Source organism: Jaculus jaculus, chromosome 2, assembly GCF_020740685.1.
Source record: "Jaculus jaculus isolate mJacJac1 chromosome 2, mJacJac1.mat.Y.cur, whole genome shotgun sequence".
Lineage (NCBI taxonomy): Eukaryota > Metazoa > Chordata > Mammalia > Rodentia > Dipodidae > Jaculus > Jaculus jaculus.
Window position 1 is genome coordinate 95548941 of NC_059103.1, and position 22562 is coordinate 95571502.

General features: G+C 46.7%; 2 protein-coding genes across 10 annotated transcripts in view; one reads left to right on the top strand and one right to left on the bottom strand.

Annotated features, from left to right (window-relative positions):
* The window catches only part of Lef1 (lymphoid enhancer binding factor 1), a 136894-nt gene extending 135624 nt beyond the window's left edge, over positions 1-1270 (top strand). For all 9 annotated transcript variants that reach the window (XM_045143094.1, XM_045143092.1, XM_045143093.1 and 6 more), the window contains one exon: positions 108-1270. Coding sequence is in view for 4 of the 9 variants with exons in the window: in XM_045143092.1 (XP_044999027.1) it covers positions 108-187 (80 nt within the window). In the remaining 5 variants the exon portion in view is untranslated. The remainder of the gene's footprint in view (positions 1-107) is intronic.
* A 9866-nt stretch (positions 1271-11136) lies between these two features.
* The window catches only part of Hadh (hydroxyacyl-CoA dehydrogenase), a 61507-nt gene continuing 50081 nt past the window's right edge, over positions 11137-22562 (bottom strand). Inside the window, exons 6-8 of the mRNA XM_004671431.2 lie at positions 18480-18552; positions 14044-14160; positions 11137-11987 (exon numbers count right to left, since the gene is read on the bottom strand). Coding sequence (XP_004671488.1) covers positions 11869-11987; positions 14044-14160; positions 18480-18552 — 309 coding nt within the window. The 3' untranslated portion in view covers positions 11137-11868. The remainder of the gene's footprint in view (positions 11988-14043; positions 14161-18479; positions 18553-22562) is intronic.

Sequence of the window (22562 nt, forward strand, 5' to 3'; positions counted from 1 at the left end):
CTTTAAACACATACGTCTTAAGCCGTGTGCTGGGTGTAGTAGAGGTTACCGTCTTAAAGGCCTGTGGCAAATTCGTATTAACCGCATTTCATTTGTTCTTTCTTGAGGTGGAAAACGAAGCTCATTCCCAACGTGCAAGGCCAAGGCAGCGACCCCAGGCCCTCTTCTGGAGATGGAAGCTTGTTGAAAACCCACACTGTCTTCACAGCTCTCCCAGTGGACCCCACAGGAGCACTGACACCAACTTTACCCTGAGGTCACTGCTAGAGACGCTGATCCACAGAGACAATCACTGCCAGCCCTCCCCCTCCCTTTTGTCTACTGCAAGAGCCAACTTCCAAAACAGATTCAGAGGACATTAAAAAGCACAGGCGAGTGCTAGCAGACCCCCCAGCTGAGCAGCTTTTCTCTCTGTCTCCATGTGCACTTCCCCACGAGCATCTTGCGTGCATACCTGTCTCCCTTCCGCAAGGACAGTAACTTGGCTGCGTTCACCTGCCATGCTCAGCCAGAGCCAGCAACCAGCATAGACATGCACCCCAGTGCAGGGGGTGCAAGGCTTCCTTCTGATCTGTCTGCACTCCCCTTCTCTTCCTTTCTCTTGGAGTTTTTATTTAACAGTGCAAAAGGATCAATTGTATGTTTGCTTCTTTTTTTTTTTAAACTTGAATTTTTTTTTTTAACTTACACTTTTCAGTTTTATTTTTCTTGTATATTTTGCTAGCAATGAGCTTTTAAATAAAGTTGAAAGGTCTGGAAGAGTTTGGAATAAAAAAGAACATGAAAAGAAGCCTTCCCTTCCTGGCAGTCTTCTGCAGTAGGTGGCTTCTGAGTGACTGACAGGGGCCTCGTCCTGTAAGGCCTCCCACAGAGTTATACAAGCAGTGGCCAAATCCTCCTTGGAGGAAAGCAGTGGGCAGCCCCACGTCACTTAAGTTCTTCTGATTTCTTTTTAATGGCAAACCTTAACATATACTTTCAGCAAACCAGTTTGCAGTGAATTTTCATTTCTTTCCTTTCGCTCCCTTGTGTAAAAAGCCCAGCACTTGAATTGTTATTACTTTAAATGTTCTGTATTTGTATCTGTTTTTCTTAGCAGTTAGTGGGATTTTATGCCAGTTGTTAAATGAGCATTGATGTACCCATTATTTTTAAATAGCAAGGCACAGCCCCTGCCCCAACTCTCACCTAACGTTTGTCATTCCAGTTTGAGTTAACGTGCTGAGCATTTTTTAAAAGAAGCTTTGTAATAAAACATTTTTTAAAAGTGTCATTTTATTAAGAATAAAGTTCCTGATTATTTCGAGTTGATAAATGGAAGCCACAGGGCAGAGCCACAGGACAGGGCACAGGAGAAGCCCATGGGCTGCCAACACAGCCTTGCGGGGCTGCAGGACGATCGCTGTGAAAGAATACCAGCCAGGCCCACATGGCCCCATCACTGTCGCCTGGGCTTGCCACTCCTCTGCCAGGCACAGGTGTGACGCAGGGGCAAGGGAAAAGAGTCACTTGAGCCAGGTGGCTGCTTGCCTCTTGCCCTCTGAGCACCAGTCTCCCTACATGCTCCAACTTTGGGGTGACGATGGTTGTCATGAGTGTGCCGTTCCTCTTCACAGCTTGCTGGTCACAACCTGGGCTCCCCAAATCATGCATCCCGGTGGCTAAGGAAGTTCTCCACTCCTGCAGATCACCCCAGAGCCAATATTTCCCCAATATTTGTAGTCTATAATTTCACCATAAGCCTTTGTTATACTAATATACATTGGTATCTCAAAACTATAGACATCAAAATACCACTATTTCATCATCTTCCATAATGGTTTTTCCATCTCTTGAGCTGGGTTAGAACCACTGACATCACTGGCCTGACAGAAATCCTCTACTGAAACACTAGTTCTGCTTCCCTTGTGGACCTCAGTACAGCTGGGGAACAGCTGGCTACCATACTTGTAATAACCTTCCACATACTGTACTTGAAGATTGCCATTAAATCACCCCTCAAATTTCTCTTCTCCAGGCTAAGTAATCCCAATTCCTTGAACCTTTCATCATCAGTCCTTTAATCATTTTCATTACTATCCTCTGGAAACTCTCCAATTCCTCTTCATTTAGTCCTAAACTTGAACCAGGAAAAGAAGTATTATGTTCAGGGGACCTACTGGTTATAAAGGTTTCATATTCAGGCATAACCAGAACTTCATTGGAAAGTTCTGTTTTCTTAATGTATATGACTCAAGTTCTTCAATCTTATGCTGCCACAATCATAACTAAAATTTTTTTTTTAAAGGATGGACAATTAATTTGGGGGCAGGATGGGAGAAGTTCAAAACTCTTCTGTGTCTTAGAAGGAAAATAATCTGTTCAGGGAAATTGCAGCATATAAGTTTATACTTGAAATGAGGACTGAGCCCAAACCTGCTCAGCCCTCTACCTTGGTTACTGGTCCTTCCTTCTTCCTTCTTATGCTGCATACAAAAGTGGGGACCAAAGTTGAGAAAGTAGATTGTTTATCTCTTCTAAGCTAGTTCTTCGCTTCCACAGACTGCCCCCCCCCCCCATTAATTGTCTTTATTTCTTCCAGAATGCTTTTTCCTAAATAACTTTGATGTCTTGCCCAAGACTCGTTCCTTCTTCATTTTGCAGGCAGAGGTATGGAGAATGAATCAGGAGCCCCCTTAGAGACATGGACCAAAAGTGATGTCTTTGGCGAGAGGAGCTCTTGTGGCCACTGCTGCCATTTGATCTTGAAGTGACTGGCTCCCCGCTCCGCAGCATGCAGAGCCGACCTGAGTGCCAGCGAGAGGAGGAGCTGCCTTCTTTCTGGGAGCTGAGCCTGGCCTGAGGTCACAGCTGGCACACAGGCCCTCACAAAGGGGTGTTTGCCTTGTGTTTCTGTCCATTTGGTTGCTAGGGTTTGCTGGCAATACCTGTTCAGTTGGGAGGGACCTTCTTACTGCTGTCCTCGTCAGTAATTTTTCCCCCATAAGTTTGGACTAAGGCCACAGCAACATGGAAGCTCTAATACAGGCCCATGAGCAGGAGCAGTGTTTATACGACTTTCCTTATAAAGACGACTCACAAAAGAGTAATGTAATTCATGTAGGTGATAAAAATATCATTGGTTTTCCTGGCTATCATTCTGGAAGTGGCTATTTTAAACTTAAGACTTTTCCATGGAAAGACTTTCCTCTCTTCCTTTGCAGCCAGGGAGATGGAGGAGACACTATACCATGTGTCGCTATTTAAAATAAATGGTATTAGCACCAACCCACCCAAGTTAGAAACTTTGTACATATGAGATGATTTAGGGTTAAACGTGAAAACTGGTTGTTTCCTTTATTGGAGAAACAATGTAAACGTGCTTATCAATAATTGGCCCTGTCAGTTGTACTATTAAAAAGAAGCAATTAGGTGGCTGGAAAGATGGCTCAACAGTTAAAGGCACTTTCCTGCAAAGCCTAATGACCTGGGTTCAGTTTTCCAGTACCCACATAAAGGCAAATGTACCAAGTGAAGCATGTATCTGAAGCCCATTTACAATGACAAAAGGCTCTGGCATACCCTCTCTCTCTCTCTCTCTCTCTCTCTCTCTCTCTCTCTCTCTCTCTCTCTCTACTTGAAAATAATATTGAAATAAAAATTTAAAGAAATGATTAGGCATGTGCACACACCAGTATTCTCAGCACTCAGAGGCAGACACGTGATGATCATGAGTTCTGGGTGACATGGCATGAGTCCAGCCTAAGCTACCGAGCAAGACCCTGTCTTGAGATAAATATTTTGAAAAAGTAATCAAAGCGCTCATTCAATACATGTTAACTGAGCACTGTCAATGAGCTAGGCTCTAAGTAATTCTACACTAATGTTAAATTGTTTTCTGTTCGCAATATGTAAACATCCTTTCCTCTGAACTGTAATTCAGACTTAACATGTTTTTGTTTAATTTTTTAAATATTGCGTGTGTAATGTTCATGTGTGAGAAAGTATGGGCTATGGCACACCTGTAGTGACCATAGGACAACTTTTGGACAGTTTTCCTTTCCACCTCACTTGCAGCAGGGTTTCTCTGTCTGGAGAGACCTTCCAGGAAGTTGACCTTTCTCTTGTTTCCCATTTCAGTGTCAACTGCTGGGATCACAGAAGCTTTCCGTGTGGGGTCAGTGGCGGGTCGAACTTGGGTACTTAGGCTTGAGCAGCGAGTGTTTTATCTACCGCCATATTCCTAGATGACTTAACAGGTTCTCATATTGGGAAGGCAACGCGAGGGGGCAACCCAGTGCTGAGCACAGGTCCTCTGAGCATGTGTCCTTGTGGGCTGCCACCTGGTTCTCCCACAGGCATGGGGAATGGCAACTGGGACCCTTGGCAGATAGGAAACACCTCATCAGTTTACCATTAATTAGTTTGTTCGAAAATGAGTTTTAGTCCATTGTAACAATGTCCTTTCTGCATTGCCTATAGGTATAAAACACTGCAGTCTATTCCTTTTGTACAGTGCAGTGTAGGCAACAAGGACTTAGCCAGCCTGCTTTGAACTCAACATGAGAAATTATTTAGATGAGGCAGGTAGATCTGGGATGTTGAGTCACCCCCGCTGGTATTTCATTAAATCTCTGTCCCACCCTGTCATATCTTCTTTGAGGGTCTCAGTATGTAGCCCAGGCTGGCCTCAAACTCACCCTCCTCCTGGAGGCCTCCCCAGAGCTGAGGTGATATGTGGGCCACTGCTAACCCCGCATTCACGCAGGTGCTGAGGAACTAAATGGTAATGCTTGCATCTGCACGGCAGGCATGACCCACTGAGTCAGCCCCCAGCCCAAGAACAGCTTCCTTAATCTGTAAGAGCTTCTGATGTTAATAGCTAAATTATTATTACTTTTAATTAATTATTTATTTATTTGAGAGAGACAGACACAGGGAGAAAGACAGATAGAGGGAGAGAGAGAGAATGGGCGCGCCAGGGCTTCCAGCCTCTGCAAACGAACTCCAGACGCGTGCGCCCCCTTGTGCATCTGGCTAACGTGGGTCCTGGGGAACCGAGCCTCGAACTGGGGTCCTTAGGCTTCACAGGCAAGCGCTTAACCGCTACGCCATCTCTCCAGCCCAACTAAATTATTTTTATCTTTGTGGTATCTGTAGGAGAGTTTGGTAAATGTGTTGACTAGACGGAAATGAGAATAGGACCTACACAAAGTGACAGTCACACACCTTGAGTTTTTCTCTAGCACACTGGAACTAGTGGATCAGTCAACTTAAAAAAATTTTTTTCAGCTGGGCAGGGTGTCGCACACCTTTAATCCCAGCACTCGGAAGGCAGAGGTAGGAGGATCACCATGAGTTCGAGGCCAGCCTGAGACGACATAGTGAATTCCAGGTCAGCCTGAGCTAGAGCGAGACCCTACCTCAAAACATAAAAAAAATAAAAAAAATTTTTTCATTTATTTGCACATTTGCAAGAAAGTGAATCCACGCATGCCAGGGCCTCTTGCCATTGCAAGTGCCCTTCAGATGCAGTGCCTGTGACGCTTTGTGCTCCTGGCTTACATGGGTATTGGGGAATTGAACCTGTGCTATCAGGCTTTGCAAGCTCCTGGCTTACATGGGTATTGGGGAATTGAACCTGTGCTATCGGGCTTTGCAAGCAAACACCTTTCAGCACTGAGCCATCTCCCCGGCCCGGATTAATCTCCTTCATCTTTAACTTGTCTCATATTCTGAAATCAGTGGTGTCACTGAATTCTATTTTATGCCCTGCCATTTTCTCCCAAGGGGGTAAGGCCTATGAGACAACTAAAACAAAACGGAGAATCACAAACTGGCCTGGGTGTCATCATCTTAGATCTTTTCTTCATTCAGGTGACCATGGTTCAATTGGAAACAGGCAGCAAGGGGTTCCAGATCTAGTCTCCCCATCTCCCTAGCATGCCTCACAGAGTGAGGACTACAAGATGCTCACTGCAGGGTTTACCAAAGCCCAGAGACACCTTGTGAGCCATCGCCTTGTTTGCCTGCTACCTTTCTCAGGTTCCAGTAAGCTGGGGCCCTTCATCCCTCAGTACCCGGCTTAGAGTGCACCCATGATCACGTTGCCCTAACCCAAGCAGTCCTGCTTCCCAAGGCTTGCAACCTCACGATACACATGTGGAGGCTGCAGCTTTGAACTCAGACCTGCTCACAATGACTATCTGCGCTCTCTCTCACACACACACTCACTCTCTCTGCTTTCTCCACAGAACAGCAGCTCAGGTGCATGATGAGGTCTTCGGCCAGCAGGGATGGGAGATGACAAGTGTCTCCAGAGACCTTGGAGTGTGGTGTCTCAAGACAGGAGAGAAAGGAGTTACGAATTAGAAATAACATGAGTGGGATGTGCTGTCCTTTGACCTCTGCATTTGGGATAACTAGTGATGTCATGAACGTTCTTCCAGCAGAACTCCCTCCCCTGCCCAAGCAAGTACACCCAGCTTAAGAATGGGCAGACAGGGACTGGAGAGATGGCTTAGCGGTTATGGCATTTGTCTAAAAGCCTAAGGATCCCGTTAGATTCTCCAGGACCCACATAAGCCAGATACACAAGGGGGGCACATGTATCTGGAGTTCATCTGCAGTAGCTGGAGGCCCTGGCACACCCATTCTCTCTCTTTCTCCCTCTGCCTCTTTCTCACAAATAAAGAAACAATAATAAAATATTTTTTAAAAAATTATTTATTTATTTGAGAGCAACAGACACAGAGAGAAAGACAGATAGAGGGAGAGAGAGAGATGGGCACGCCAGGGCTTTCAGCCTCTGCAAACAAACTGCAGACGCGTGCACCCCCTTGTGTATCTGGCTAACGTGGGACCTGGGGAACCGAGCCTCGAACCGGGGTCCTTAGGCTTCACAGGCAAGCGCTTAACCGATAAGCCATCTCTCCAGCCCAATAAAATATTTTTTAAAAAAGCAGTGGGCAGACAGCAGGGAAAACTCAAGGACAGTGCTGTCTCCTCCCCTCTTCTCATCTGGTATGTATTCTAACCAGAATGAAAACATGCAATAGCACAGGGCAGCCGAGGTAGTGAACAAATACCTCAGACGTCCTCTTGCAGTGAGTGCATATGTTGTGGTTATTTTCTGTCTTGCATGTTCTTGAATACTTATTTCAATAAACCTCTACCTACACATACACACACACACATAAAACAAAAAACAAAAAAACAAAAAACAAAGAACCTTCCCTTAGGCCAGTGGCCTTTGGATCTATGACCATGGATGGGATCAAGGACTGAACAGAAACTGCTCTCTCAAGCTGGGTGGTGTGGATAAACTCAAGTCGCAGACTTTGTTTGGTACTAGGGTTTTCTACCCTTTGTTTCTGTTGCAAACTTATGGGTAAAAGAAAAGGCTCTTCCACTCCTACAACTTTAATTTTGAAGCTGAAGGGCTTTGAAAACTCACACCTTCCACATGGGGTCCCAAGTGAGGTGTTAACAAGTTTAGTTCTTCAAACCTCCCCAAGCAGAAAAGTGTCTCAAAACTGCCTTCTGGTTTCACAGCTCCCCCCCCCCTTTTTTTTTAATTTATTTATTTGAGAGCAACAGACACAGAGAGAAAGACAGATAGAGGGAGAGAGAGAGAATGGGCGCGCCAGGGCTTCCAGCCTCTGCAAACGAACTCCAGACGCGTGCGCCCCCTTGTGCATCTGGCTAACGTGGGACCTGGGGAACCGAGCCTCGAACTGGGGTCCTTAGGCTTCACAGGCAAGCACTTAACCGCTAAACCATCTCTCCAGCCCCAGAGCTCCCCGTTTTGAGCCTTCTCCACCTGGCATTTCTGAGTCGTTTCTGAACAGGCAGCATGGCCGCTCTTCCTGCATGGTTCCCCTTCCTGTGTATCTGGGAGCAGGACAGGTCGCAGAAGATCCCAGTAAAGACATGTACAGAAACAAGGTCGAGATGTCTTTCCTAAGGCTTGGAGACCAACATTCCTACTCCATACCCTCTGAGAGCCGCAAAGGCCGTAAGGGGACTCTGCCTGACATACCGGCTCTTCCTGGCATGCATGGTCCTCTGTCCCCTCCTCCAAGATGAGTCTTCAGTGACCTGAATTAGTGCAGAGGCTCCAGGCGATCTTACTACTGCTCCCTTGTCTGAAGTAACTGCTCAGACACCTCGTGTGGACTCTCGTGACACTGACCCCGGGAAGGTCACCCAGTGTCATTTAGAAAACAAAGTACGATAGGGCAAGTTCATATGCCACTTCTCACTCCCTTCCTTGTTGATGCTCCTAAGAAAGTCTGTTTCAAGCTGAAGAGATGGCTTACTGGTTAAGTGCTCATCTGTGAAGCCTAAGGACCCTGGCTCGAGGCTCAATTCCCCAGGACCCACGTTAGCCAGATGCACAAGGGGGCACACGCATCTGGAGTTCGTTTGCAGTGGCTGGAAGCCCCGGCATGCCCACTCTCCTCTCTCTGCCACGTTCTCTCTGTCTGTCGCTCTCAAATAAATTAAAAAAAAAATTAAAGTCTCTTTCTCTGGGATCTTAATTTATCCAGTCTGCCACTCATACATAAAATGGAATTTACCTAAATGACGACCACCCCTCCCCCCAGCACACAGGACGGTTTCCACCTTGCCACCTCATGTGACTTGCAGACACACCTCTAGAAAGACTGGGAAAGACTTTCCCAAGTGGCTGTGGGGGTGGAATATGAGCACAAGACTTTTGGCCCAGGAAGCCAACAGCCTAAGAGTCAGGTCAGTTCCCTGTTCCCAGGTATAAAATGCTCAGGGTCAACAGCAGCCCTGCAGGCCGCTTGGATTTCTTCCCAACCAGCCTCTGCCTGCCAGGCTCATTTGATGTCCATCCATCATCAGCTGCTGTAGGGGACAGGTTCCCACTGTGCCCCAAAACAGCCTCTCTAGGTTAAATAAATAAAGTGGAGCTGAGGACCAGAACCCAGGTTTGGTTTGTTTCAAAGCCCATGGCATGAACTGTACTGATAATAAACAGCAGCTGCAGAAATGAAGAACTGCAATGACAATGCCCTTTGGTGGTTAAAACTATATTCTGCCATTCCAAATGACAGCTAAGAAAAACTAGCTAAAGTAGACAAAAACTGTGCCTTCAGAAACACCAATACCAACTTAAAAATAAAATTTGGAGATGGAGAGATGGCTTAGCATTTAAGGCACTTGCCTACAAAGCCAAAGGAACCCAGGTTCAACTCCCCAAGAACCACATAAGCCAGATGCACAAGGTTGACACATGTATCTGGAGTTTGTTTGCAGCAGCTGGAGGCCCTGACATGCTCATTCTCTCTATCTGCCTCTTTCTCTGTCTCCCTCCTGCTCTGTCAAATAAATAAATAAAAATAAAACATTTAAAAATAAACAAATATCCGGGCATGGTGGCACATACCTTTAATCCCAGCACTCAGGAGGCAAAGGTAGGAAGATTGCCACAAGTTCGAGGCCACCCTGAGAACAGAGTGAATTCCAGACCAACCTGGGCTAGAGAGAGACCCTACCTCGAAAAACCAAAATAGTAATAATAATAGTAAAATAAATAAAATTTTCCAGGTGTGGTGGCTGACACCTTTAATCCCAGCACTCAGGAGGCAGAGATAGGAGGATCGCCATGAGTTTGAAACCACCCTGAGACTACATGGTAAATTCCAGGTCAGCATGAACTAGAGTGAGACCCTACCTCGGAAAAAAAAGAGAAAAAAATTATTTAAAAAATAATAAAATTTGCACAGCCAAATGGGTTCTTTCAAAGTACAGCTTTGAAAGAACTGATTCCATTGTTGAATGTACTTTTATATATGGAGATCAATGCTTGTTACCAAGAAAATTAGCCCCATAAAATTATAGCCACACCTTGTATTTTTTGGTAGACTTAATCAGTTACTTAGGTTGAAATGCTATGGGATTAAAATCAAGGTGGGACAAGATAAAAGCCTGTTTCACATGTGTGAACAGTGTAGCTCACCAGGAAGGAAAGCGTAATTAGCATGTTGGTGAATAAACCGTGGCTAACATTATGTTTTACCTTCTACAGAGATGACTGGTTCAACCTCACATGAGTTTCAGGAAACTGACAAGTCATCACTCCTACTAACTGGCAGAATTGAGCGAGGAATCATGTCCTAACATGAGGTTTGCTTTTCTGTAGGTGGGAGTTGTGTTTTTCTTTTTGGGGGCAGGGGAGAGGGTCCGCTATGCAGCCCACATTGATCTGAAATTCATCTGCCTCAGATTCCCAAGGACAGGGGAGGACAGGCACGGGCCACCATATCTGGCTAACACCAGGCATTTATGTGCATGTGTCCAGGCGTGTTCACAGATGGGTGTGTGTGTGTGTGTGTGTGTGTGTGTGCATGCACTTGTAGCATATGTGCGTGTGGAGGCCAGAGGTTGATATGGATGTCTCCAACTGCCCTCCACCTTACTCTTTTGAGACAGAGTCTCCAGTTGAATCCAGAGCTTGATGATTCAGCTATACTAGCTAGGCAGTGAGCCCCAGGAGCCTAAAGCCGCCTTCCCAGTGCTGGGATGACAGGCAAACGCCACCACACCCAGCAAAATTCTCCATGGGCTCCGAACCCAGATCTTCATGCTTGTATAGCAAGTATTTCACAGTTACCTTTTACTAGTTACAAAATGGAAAAAAGTAAGTATTAGAATGATGATCCAGGACACCAAAGAGACACCCATTTGGGGGGAAGTCTTGTCTGAAAGCTTAGGTTTGAGATTTCCAGATTCACTCTTTTGTACTTATGATCAAAACCTAGATCTAATCTGGACAGCTACAAAATTCTGGTGACCTTGGGCACATTGCTTAAGCTCTGTGCTAACGAGGCCACTGGACCTCAGGGCTTCTGATGTCTTTCCAACTCCAAAATTCTGTCCTGGAAGACACTTTCTCGAACCGATGATTAAAAGAAGCTTATGTTACATTATTTCACTTTGTTGGCAAAGAAGAAACAGATGTTCCTTAAAATCACTCTCCGTGCCCTTACTACTGCCTGACTGGTGAGACGTGTGAGGGCCAGCCTCCGCAGCTTGACAAATGCCTTCTGTCATCCCTTCCCTGCCACCTTGTGTGTAGCACGAGGTCAGAGAAGACAGCCCCACCTTCCGCCTAAACTACCAAACTTTTACAATTACTTAAGCATTTTATTATTTTAAATTACACATTTATTTTTATGTTAATTTTCACAGGCTAAAAGATTGCGTTTTGTCAGAGTCAATCTATTGGCAGTTTGCAGCACTGATTTCTCGTGAAACACAGAAGAGAGAAAGGCAGACACGGTTAAGACCTGTGGCTGGGCATGACCATGAAGACAGGCGTCTTCCTGCAAACAAGCAGGCTCTTTCCCACCACTCCAGGAGCCGTGTCTTGAAGTGATGAGACCTAGCATCTTGTGTCATGTGCCCAGAATGTGGCGTCAGGCCCGAAGCTGCAGGCAGCACAATGTTCTCAGAAAGGCAACACTCAGAACTGCGGGCTGCTGCCCCACAGATGCACCCCATATGCACGGGGGGCTCCTGACCCCCTGATGACCACGCGTGCTCATTCACAGATGACACGAGTGAGTGACTTGAGGCAGTGCTCTACCAAACAGCAAGGTTCAGAAAAAAATATTGGCTCCAAGGCACCAAGGCTGTAAAGCTTTTTAGAAAACCCTCAGAAAAGAACAGGCGAAACCAGGGAACTAGTCGTCAGTGCAGGAATCTCGTATTACCGCAACTAGTGAAACAATTACTGACGGCGGACTTCGGCGGCAGGCCCGCTGGGCGGCCGGGGGCTCGCCTCGGTAGGAGGCCCAGGCCATGCTCATCCACAGCCCACCACAGGCTGGAGGCTCTGGTGAGGGTCTTTCCACATCATTTGTATTTGTAAAATCCTTCTCCAGTCTTCTTGCCCAGCTTCCCCTCGGCTACCAGACTCTTCAGGGAAGGCATGGGCAGAAACAGGAGGTTCTTCGAATCCATTTCATGCCACCCTGTTGAGAAAAGGGAGAAGGTGCTGGGTGCACTTTGGTCTTGGGACTCTTGGGGCCTGTCTGGGAGAACAGCTGGGGAAGATGGAGCCCTTCTCTGATATGGGCAAGCCCTTGGGAATGGCCCACTCAGGCCACCATGGCACAAGCACAAGAGAGGCTTTGCTGGTGCAGGCACGTCAGTCCTAAAGCGGGTGCACTACCCTCCCTGCCGAGAGAAGTCCAGTTCCTCTGCAGTACCACTTGCATCCCACCTCTGCCTGGAACTCAATAGGGCCAGAAGTCCATGCCCACGCCCACTAACAGAACCTCACATACATTTCACTTTCTGAACACATGTGTAAGCATGAATTCTTTCCAATGGTGTTTTATATATATATATAAACTTTTTAAGAACACTTTTATTTTTATTTATTTGAGAGACATGCAGATAAAGAGAGACATAGGGAGAGAGAATGGGCAGGCCAGGGCTTCCAGCCTCTGCAAATGAACTCCAGATGCATGAGCCACCTTACACATCTGGCTTACAGGGGTCCTGGGGAGTTGAACCTGGGTCCTTTGGCTTTGCAGGCAAATGCTTTAACCACTATGACATTTTTCCAGCTCCCCACTGGTATTTTGCTTATTCATAAATTTCTAAAGTTCATGGTTTAACCAGGCCTCTCCTCCTTCCCAATATAATCTGTGTGTGTGTGTGTGTGCGCGCGCACACACACACACATGCACACACACATATGGAAGTAGTAGCCTGCCTTCAATTTTAGAAGGCCAGTCATCTTTTTTTTTTTTTTTTTTTAAGACTGGGGGCTGGAGAGGTGGCTCCTTGGTTAAGGTGCTTGCCTGCAAAGCCTAAGGACCTGGGTTCCATTTCCCAGTTCCCATGTAAAGCCAGATGCACAAGATGACACATGCATTCGGAGTTCATTTGCAATGGTTGGAGGCCCTGATGCACCTATTCTGTCTCTCTCTCCCCCTACTCTCTCTCTCTCTCTAACAAATAAAATACTTAGAAAGGAAAAAAAAAAAAAGGCTGCTTTCAGTGCAGGTAATATCAACCTATTCATGTAACAAAATAACAGTGTAGCATTATCAACATCCTGATTTTGATATTGTACTATGGCCATGTAAGATATACCTACTAGGGGGAAATGAATGCAGGCTGCACAGGACGGTCTGAGCTACGCTTGCAAATCCCCATAGAGCTACAGTTGTCTCAGAAGAAAGGTCAGAAAAGTTGTCTTATGCACAGCAACATGACAAAGCAGCCACGCTTCCCTCCCACCATGCTAATGAATCACTGAGCTGTGCTGTGGTTTGATTTCCTTGGTTTTGAAAGGTTCCTGTGCGGAAATCTTGGTTCCTGGTGTGGCAGTGGCATAATGTTTAAGAAGCAGGGCCCAGTGAAAGATAATTAGAGGTCACGGGGTACCACCCTCATGAGTGGATGAATACACTTTCTCAGAAGTGGGTCAGGTCTCCAGTGATTAAATTACTGAGATAATGGGCTTATAAACCAAGGTTATCTCACACCCCCGTCTTGTGCTCTCTGTACACAGCTATTTTACTTCGCAGTTTCTCTGCCATGTTGTGACAAAACCCTTGGCTGACTCAGGCACCTTGCTGTTTGTATTCTCTAACCATCAGATACTTATGAGCCAAACAAACTGCTTTTTTTATTTATAAAATAGCCAGCCTTAGGCATTCTGCTATAGCAACATAAAATGGATTAGGTAACACAAGACTTTGGAAGGTCTTAAGATCCTTTAAATTTTTTGATTAGATAGGCATTATGATTCAGAGTTCCAAGAAACAAGTTCAAGTCAATTAAAAAGGGCAAGAAAGGGAGCTGGAAAGATAGATCAGTGGTTAAGGTGCTTGCCGACAAAGTCTAATGACCTAGGATCAATTCCTCAGCACCCACATAGAGCCAGATGCACAAAGCGGCACATGCTTCTGGAGTCGTCTTCAGTGGCTAGAGGCTCTGGTGCACCCATATTCTCTCTCTGTCTCTGCTTACAAATAAATAAAAATAAAGACAAGGAAGGATTTTAACTCCTACCATCCAAGATGAACTTTGTAGTGTCCAGTCCAACATAGTCAAGAAGCTCAAATGGACCCATGGGGTACCCAGCTCCCAACTTCATCGCGATGTCAATGTCCTCTTTGGATGCATCACCTAGACAGAAAAGGGCCATGCTGAGTCTCACCACCTCCCAAAATTCTCCTCTGTACATCCAGAATTATTACAACATTATATACTTGCATATTCAAAAAATGTCTAGAGTCTATGTTCTTGGCTTGTCTCAGAGAGCTCTATGTCACACAGCTTTTCAAATGAACTGCAGCATGTGAGAACCCTGGACCTTACCGTCCATGGACAGGGAAGCCCAGGCCTGGGAACTCTGGCGGCCTTCGGGTAAGCTGGGGCTTTCCAATGCAGAAGCAGTTACAAAACGTCTGATGCCAGACAAGGTTTTTCTTTCATAAATGGCCTTTACATGCATGCGCACATGTGCACACATATACATACATACGTATACACACATATGTATGTGCATGCACACACACACATGCAGGTTGCTGCATCTGTATGTATTACACGTGTATTTTTCTTTTCTACCTCCATGCTATAAGCAGCAACACACACAGACGGTTCACGGACAGTCCACACTGACGGGGACTGCTTTGCCTCTTGGGCTCTGTATTACTCAGAACAGGCTCTCAGAAGTCTTCCAACTTTGTAGACATGTTTAGATTTTAGTTTATAACAGTGCCGAGTTCCTTTCTATTATTCCTGGACACAAAATAGTCCTCAAGCAAGACTCTGAACCTAGAATTCCTATCTTGCCTGGAGGGTTCAATGCACTGTCCTCGAAAGGAAGTTTGCATAACTGGCTTTAAGCGAGGGCTGGGGAAATGGTTTAGTGGTTAAGGCCTTGGCCTGCGAAGCCTATGGACCCCGGTTCAATTTCCCAGGATCCACGTAAGCCAGATGCACAAGGGGGTCACAGGGTACCACCCTCATGAGTGGATGAATACACTTTCTCAGAAGTGGGTCACCCATTCTCTCTTTCTCTTTGCCTCTACCTCTGTATTTCTCTCTCAAATAAATAAATAAATATTAAAAATTTTTAAAAATGGCTTTAAGTGAGATGGAACATTACACAGTGTTGAACAGATGTAACAGAGCAAGGGGCTTTTCCCTCAGAATTTCCTCCATAATGTGTCATCACTGTGCACAAGACACCTTTATAGAAACAATCTGTGTGTCCTGTCTCCAAACTCAGAAAATGAAGTCGTCTGTAACAGGGAGGACCTAGAAATTTACAAAGCAGACAGAGGTAGACACTCATATCAAAGCTAAATGGAATGTTAAGATTCAAAGGATCTCATCTTAAAATTTGCTTCAACCAGGGCCCTCTTCCCCAAAACAAACACTTAAAAAATCTATAAATACTATATTTTACAAACTACTGAAGTGATGCCAGAGAACTTCAGTGTTTGAAACACCACTGAGCACCAAGCTCACACCTGTAACCCTGCACTCAGAGGCTAAGGATTTAGGGATCCAGCAAGAGAGGCCTCGTCTGAGAGCCAAACCAACCAGAAGAAGCAAACCAAAATAATAATAACCTGCTCAATTATTTTCTATATGTGACATATTAAGTACTACACTTTTTAGAATTAGAGGACTCTGCCGGGCGTGGTGGCATAGGTGGTGGCGCACGCCTTTAATCCCAGAATTTGGGAGGCAGAGGTAGGGGATTGCCATGAGTTCGAGGCCACCCTGAGACTACATAGTGAATTCCAGGTCAGCCTGGGCCAGAGTGAGACTATACCTCGAAAAACAACAAAAAAGATAGACAGACAGATAGGTAGGTAGGTAGGTAAGGAGGTAGGTAGATAGACAGACAGACAGACAGGCAGGCAGGCAGAAAGAAAGAATTAGAGGACTCTAACAAAATCTGAGCCTTATCAGGTGACCTCACATCTTTCCTTTTGTGTTCCACACGGGATCCAACCCAGGGCCTTGGGCATGCTAGATGTTCCACTGAGAGCTTTCTAGGGCTGGTTCCAGCTGTGTTTGCACCTATTACATAGCAGTCACCACAGACTTAGAGTGAGACAACGGTGAAGCATGACAGACAGACAGGGAGGAGTTTAATGCACAAATCCTAACCTGTGGCATAACAAAAGTGTTCTAGATTCATCATGCTCTACACAGTTCTGTGTGTGCAAAGATGGACATACTTACAGCCCTCCCCAAACCACTGCTCTGCCTCCAAAGGCCAGGTTCTGAAGCAGAGACTCTCAGGAGCAGAGCAGACTGGAGGGCACCATGGCCAGACGGAGCAGCAACGCACAGAGGGCGTGAGGAGCACAGCGCCGACGTGGATTTCCAGGCCCTGAGGCTCCCATAGTGCTGAGCTGCCTCCAGATGGCAGAAGTGACACCAGCAAAGGCTCCCACCCCAGGGCTTTTCCCACCCTGCCGTGCGGTGCCCTGTGCCTGCATACCTCTGCAAGACTCAACCTCTTCCTTCCGTTAGGCTTCTGCTCGGAAGGGACCTCACCGGAGCCTCCCTGGCCTGCTGTACAGAAACGGGAGCTGCTGGGTCTGAGCTGGGGCTTCCCACACCCCTGGCCCACTCCACAGTTACAAGTCACAGCCTAAGGGACTGGCTCATGTCCATGGTCTGTGTCCCCTGAGTGAAATGCGTACACCCTGGAGACAGAAATTTAACAGCGCCTAACTTATCTAAATCCTCCATTTAACCCAATCTATGTCCGAGGATAGGCAAGACCATTGCAGCCTCAGAGCCTCACTTGCAGGCCACTTTGTTCCCAAGAATGATACCAGGGTACAAAGCAGTGTACCAGAAAGAAAGAAAAAAAAATTAAAACACTTCTACACAGCACAACTCTAAAAATCTGGTTCAACAGATATATACACAAGAGGTTGGCGGGCCAAGTGAAGAGTTCAACATAGTACCATGCTGTAGACCAACACTTCCGAAGACTAGTCTTTGGTGTCAGGTACTTGTCTAAAATAATCTGACAATCCCTCCATGAAAGAAAAAGTCCCAGGCTAGAGAGATAGCTTAGCAGTTAAGTCACTTGCCTACAAAGTCTAAGAACCTGGGCACAATTCCCAAGTACCCAAGTAAGCCAGATGCACAAGGTGGTGCATGCATCTGGAGCTTGTTTGCAGTGGCTAAAGGGCCTGGCGTGCCCATTCTCGCTCTATCTGCCTCTTTTTCTCTCAAAACAAATAATGTATATAATATAAAGAAAAAGTCCAGACCAAACACTTCATGGCCCTTGGGCAGTTTGTGGGACGTCTTTCTGCCTGCTCCCAGTAGGCAACCCTTAACCCTAGCCAGGAAACAAGGAGAAGTGAACCTCCAAACTCCAAACTGTTGGGGCCCTGGCAGCAGAGACCTGCCTCCCACAGGTCTCTCTCTGGCTCACTGGCACCACCTGCAGGCGCTCTTAGCAACTGCCACCAGAAGCACGAAGGTCAGCACCCCTTCGGGAGCAGCTGCCTAAATCCTAACCGCAGCCCTGTGAGAGCACTTTGGAAGCATAAGATGAGCATCTTGTCCCTGGCCCAGGAAGTCATACAATTAGAAAGTCACACATATCCCATGACATAGGGAAGGGAGTGGCAGGTGGCTCAAAGGCAAGCCAAGTCATGGAGCTGAGGTGACAGATCATGCCCAGCTTAGAGCTGAGGTGACAGACCATGCCCAGCTTAGAGCTGAGGGGGGACTTTGTGAGAAGGGGGAAGACACTCGCAGAGCGTGAGCAGGAAGGGTTTCCAGCCACAGTGTGTATTTGTCAGGTGACCAGAGAACCACTGGAGTAAGGGGTGACTGGGGGCCGGGCTCACAGCACTCCCAGGAGCTGATAGCAGCTCCGCCCTCCTGAGAAGAGCTAACCGTGTGACCCGAACACCCTGTCGGAGCTAACCGATCAAAGCAAGCATGTGACAGAGACTACCTAGCCCACGTCCAGAGCTGTTACCTTACTGGGCCCATCCGGTCTCCACCACAGTGTGAAGGAATAAAAAGAACAGAGAGAGAGCAAGCTGAAGGGCACTGCACAGGCCCAGCCCAGGAGGCCTAGTATGATGGTTTGAAGTGGGTGTGCCCCATAAACTCGTGTGCTCTGAATGCTTGGCTTTCAGGTGGTGGCAGTTTGGGAACTGGAGCCTTGCTGGAGCACGTGTGTTGCTAAGGGGCTTCTGGGGGTTACAGCCAGCTTCCCCTTGCCAGTGTTCGGCTCACTTTCTTGCTGCTGTTCCCACCTGCCAAGGGAGAGGTGATGTCCAGCCTCTGCTCATTCCACACTTTTTCTTATCATGGAACTTCCCTTCGAGACAGTAAGCTAAATAAACCTTTGCCTCCCACAAGCTGCTTTTGGTTGGGTGCTTTGTGCCAGCCACAAGATGGCAGATACAACACAGCAGATGGCAGAGGTGACAAGACAGTACCTCGTTCATGCATCCTGATGGCTTCTGCAAGGTATGGTAGCAAGAGACGATTCACAATAAACCCAGGAGTATCCTGTTGCCGAAGAGACAGAGAAATGATTATACACATACTACACATCGCTGCTTCTTACTCTGGACTAAGCTATAATCATTTTCAAAACGTGCTATAAAGTCCTTTTTTCTTTTTTGCATATGTATTGTGGGTATGTATGTGTGAATATACTGATATGTGTGCACATGTACACACGTACATATGCATGTGTGTGCAGAGACACAGGACAACTCCAGTTTCATCCTCAGGAACACGAGGCATGTCTTTTGGACGCTGGCCTGGAGCTCACTAATTAGACTAGACTGACTGGCCAGGGAGCCCCAGGCATCTGCTTATCTCCACGTCCCTGGTGCTGGGATTGCAGGTTTGCGCCACCGTGACCCCAGCACCTAAAGCTCCTGATTTCTATTTCATGACACGTAGCCTCTCCTCTTCCACTTCCCCTTCAGGAACGTGGGAAAGGTACCACCTCATTGTGAGCACGCCTACAAGGAGTGCCATTTCCTAGGTTCCCTGAAGCCGCTCCTGGTTACAAGCAGCACACAGGCAAGGCAGCCAGCTTTGGAGCATGTGTGTGGACAAGGAGCCGATCCCGGGGACTGCTGCCCTTTCACGTTCCAGCACCTCGTAGCAGACCACCGGGAGCCGCTCGCCCCGACTGTGCTGCTCCTTCGTGGAGCGCCTCCTCTGTAAAGTGCAGAGTCATCTCTGAGGACCACCAGTGCGGGATTTGTATTTCTACCTGCTGATTGACCTTGGGATGTGATATGGGGAAGCCAGGTTGGGAATGTGGAGTGACACTGATATAAAGCTGAGCAAATAGCACTGAAAAATGGTACCAAAGCCTTCATCAAAAATCCTCACCCGGCTGGACCTCACCTTCTGCCCAGCACATAACCAGGCACTTTGCTAACGTCGCGTACTCAGAGCTAACCTGGCTGCATCCTGCATCGCTAGGCAGCGACATGACAGGCTTGGGGCCACCGTAAGCAAGCCCACCCCACCCCACAGGGCAGAGAAGCACCAACAAGCTCTAGCAGTGTAACCAAAATGGCACAGTGGTGCTTTTGGAACTGAGGCAAAAGACGTTCTTCAGCATCACCCTGACTGTAGAAACTCAGCACAGGTTCCCTGAGAATACACCACACACAGGTCAGTGAGCAGCCTGCACAATACTATGTTCCAACTGTAAGTTAATTTCCTCTACAGGAGCTCATAGGACCTGCCAGGGGCTCATTTTCAGTTAACTTTTATTTTTGGTTTTTTGAGGTAGGGTCTCACTCTAGCCCAGGCTGACATGGAACTCACTATGGAGTCTCAGGGTGGCCTCGAACTCACGATGATCCTCCTACCTCTGCCTCCTGAGTGCTGGGACTAAAGGTGTGCACCACTAAGCCTGGCTTTCAGCTAGCTTTAAAATATATATATATATATTTCAGAAAGAAAGAGATATAGGTGGGGGGGGAGAGAGAGAATGGGCACATCAGGGCCTCCAGCCACTACAAATGAACTCCAGATGTGTGCCCCCTGTGCAGCTGGCTTACATGGATTCTGGGGAATTGAACCTGGGTCCTTTAGCTTTACAGGCAAGGGCCTTAAGTGCTAAGCAACCTTTCCAGCCCCAAGTTAACTTTTAAATACAAAAGTAGAAGCGATCAAAAGTGGGTATTAGAGGGCTGGAGAGATGGCTTAGCGGTTAAGCGCTTGCCTGTAAAGCCTAAGGACCCCAGTTCGAGGCTCGGTTCCCCAGGTCCCACGTTAGCCAGATGCACAAGGGGGCGCACGCGTCTGGAGTTCGTTTGCAGAGGCTGGAAGCCCTGGCGCGCCCATTCTCTCTCTCTCCCTCTATCTGTCTTTCTCTCTGTGTCTGTCGCTCTCAAATAAATAAAAAAAAATTCTTTTTAAAAAGTGGGTATTACAAAAAGGATATTGCAATACATACATAATCCATTAAGAGTCATGTATGATAAAGCACTATTTTCTTTCTTTATTTGTTTTTTTGTTTTTAATAAAGCACTATTTTCTAATCACAGTTGTATGCACCCCACTTGTAAACAGCAGACGGTGTGGCAGCTGGTCTGTGCCAGCATCAACGCAAACATGTAAAACAGTGCTCTACAACTTAAGGATGGCGACACGTCACTAGGCAATAGGAAGTTCTCTACTCTGATATAATCCTCAGGGGCTATCTGTCAGTGACTGGAACACTGTTATGCAGCACATAATAGTGCTGACTATCTGGTGACCCTTGTTCTATGAGGATGGTTTACATTGTCTGGAAACGCTTCACCAAGACCTTGAATAGCTGATCTAGAAGCCTTGCAGAAGGCCTCAAGATACCGTATACAGAAGGTTCTTGAATTCTGTAATAAGAACAACCATCTAAGACCACCTTATCCCTGCAGCGGTGGCCACTCTGATGACAGGCGGCATGGCCAGCACCCCACTGAACTCTGATTATGGGACTGAGAAAAGCTCGAGCTTTCCCGCATTTCCACTCCTTCTCTAGTTCCGGCTGGCTTCACATTAATGTTCTTTCTAGTACATTTACTACTTTTTCCACAAACAAAGCATAAATAGTAGGAAAGTGCAAGCACAGCATCCAGCTGGTGTGATTAAAAACCTGAGAATCAAACAAACACTGGTATAAAAACTGAGCCTCAATTAAGACAATTTTTAAAAGGGCTGGAGAGATGGCTTAGCAGTTAAGGTGTTTGGACCCATGTTTGACTCTCCAGATCCTTACAAAGGTGAGGCAAGAGCAATGTTGCACATGTCCACTAGGTGGCGCAAGCATCTGGAGTGCCACTGCAGTGGCTAAGGCCCTGGCTCACCAATTCTCTCTCAAAAAAATTTTTTTTCATTAATTTCTTTTAATGAGCCTATTTAGCCACTCCCTGATGTGGACAAACACGTGAATCTGCTCTCCTAGCTATGGGGTTTATGCCACCAAATGACTTGTTCAGGGACTTAATGAAACAGTATAATTTGTAAAACAACAAACAAAAAACAAAACCAAAACAATTTTACTGGGCTGGAGAGATAGCTTAGCAGTTAAGGCATTGGCCTGTGAAGCCTAAGAACCCAGATTCAATTCCCCAGTACCCATAAGACACATGCACATGGTGGCACATGCTTCTGGAGTTCATTTGCAGTGGCTAGAGGTCCTGGCACACCTGTTCTCTCTCTCTCTCATTCTCTGTCAAGTAAATAAATTTAAAAAAAATCCTGGCCATGGTGGTGCACACTTTTAATCCCAGCACTCGGGAGGCAGAGGTAGGAGGATCGCCATGAGTTCAAGGCCACCCTGAGACTACATACTGAATTCCAGGTCAGCCTGGGCTAGAGTTAGACTCTACCTCCATAAAATGAAGAAATTAACAACAACAACAACTAGGTGTCTTAAGGAAAGGGTAAGGGCTGGAGGTCAAGCCTGCTTTCTATAAACCATGGATGGAAAACAGTGAGAGATAAAACACCATACCACATTCCACTGCGAAACACTCCATTAATGCCACTGTGGGCAGGCTGCTCTCTTCATGTCTCTCACATTTCAGTAACCATCTGGTCCGTTCTTCCCAAAAGTCCGGCCACAGTTTTCTGCTAGGGCTGTGTGTGTCTACCACATGGGGCCTGGCATACAGGGTTATAGTCCCCATGGGTCACAACCAGTCCAAACTGATGGAACAACAGAAACTGTTTGTAAAAACACAGCTGCTCATCAACTGAGTAAAAGTCAGGGCCCAACAGAAGACCTGAGCCTTCAGTTCAGATAAAGTCCCGGCTCCACTCAACTCTCAGGCCATGCACCCGCTGGCACTGGGATTGCTTAGGCGTTTTCTCGTTAAACCAGCATGGAGACATGGCCTGCTCTTAGAGCACAGGCACAGGCCTGCAGGGGCGCTGCCCTGCTCCTCACATCAGTTTATCAAGAGCATGTCGGTTCCAGTAAAAACCACCTCCTTCTCCAGGTTACCCCCAGTTCGAAGTCACTGTCCCAGAGGCTCAGGTACTGGAAGTTTGGTCCCGTG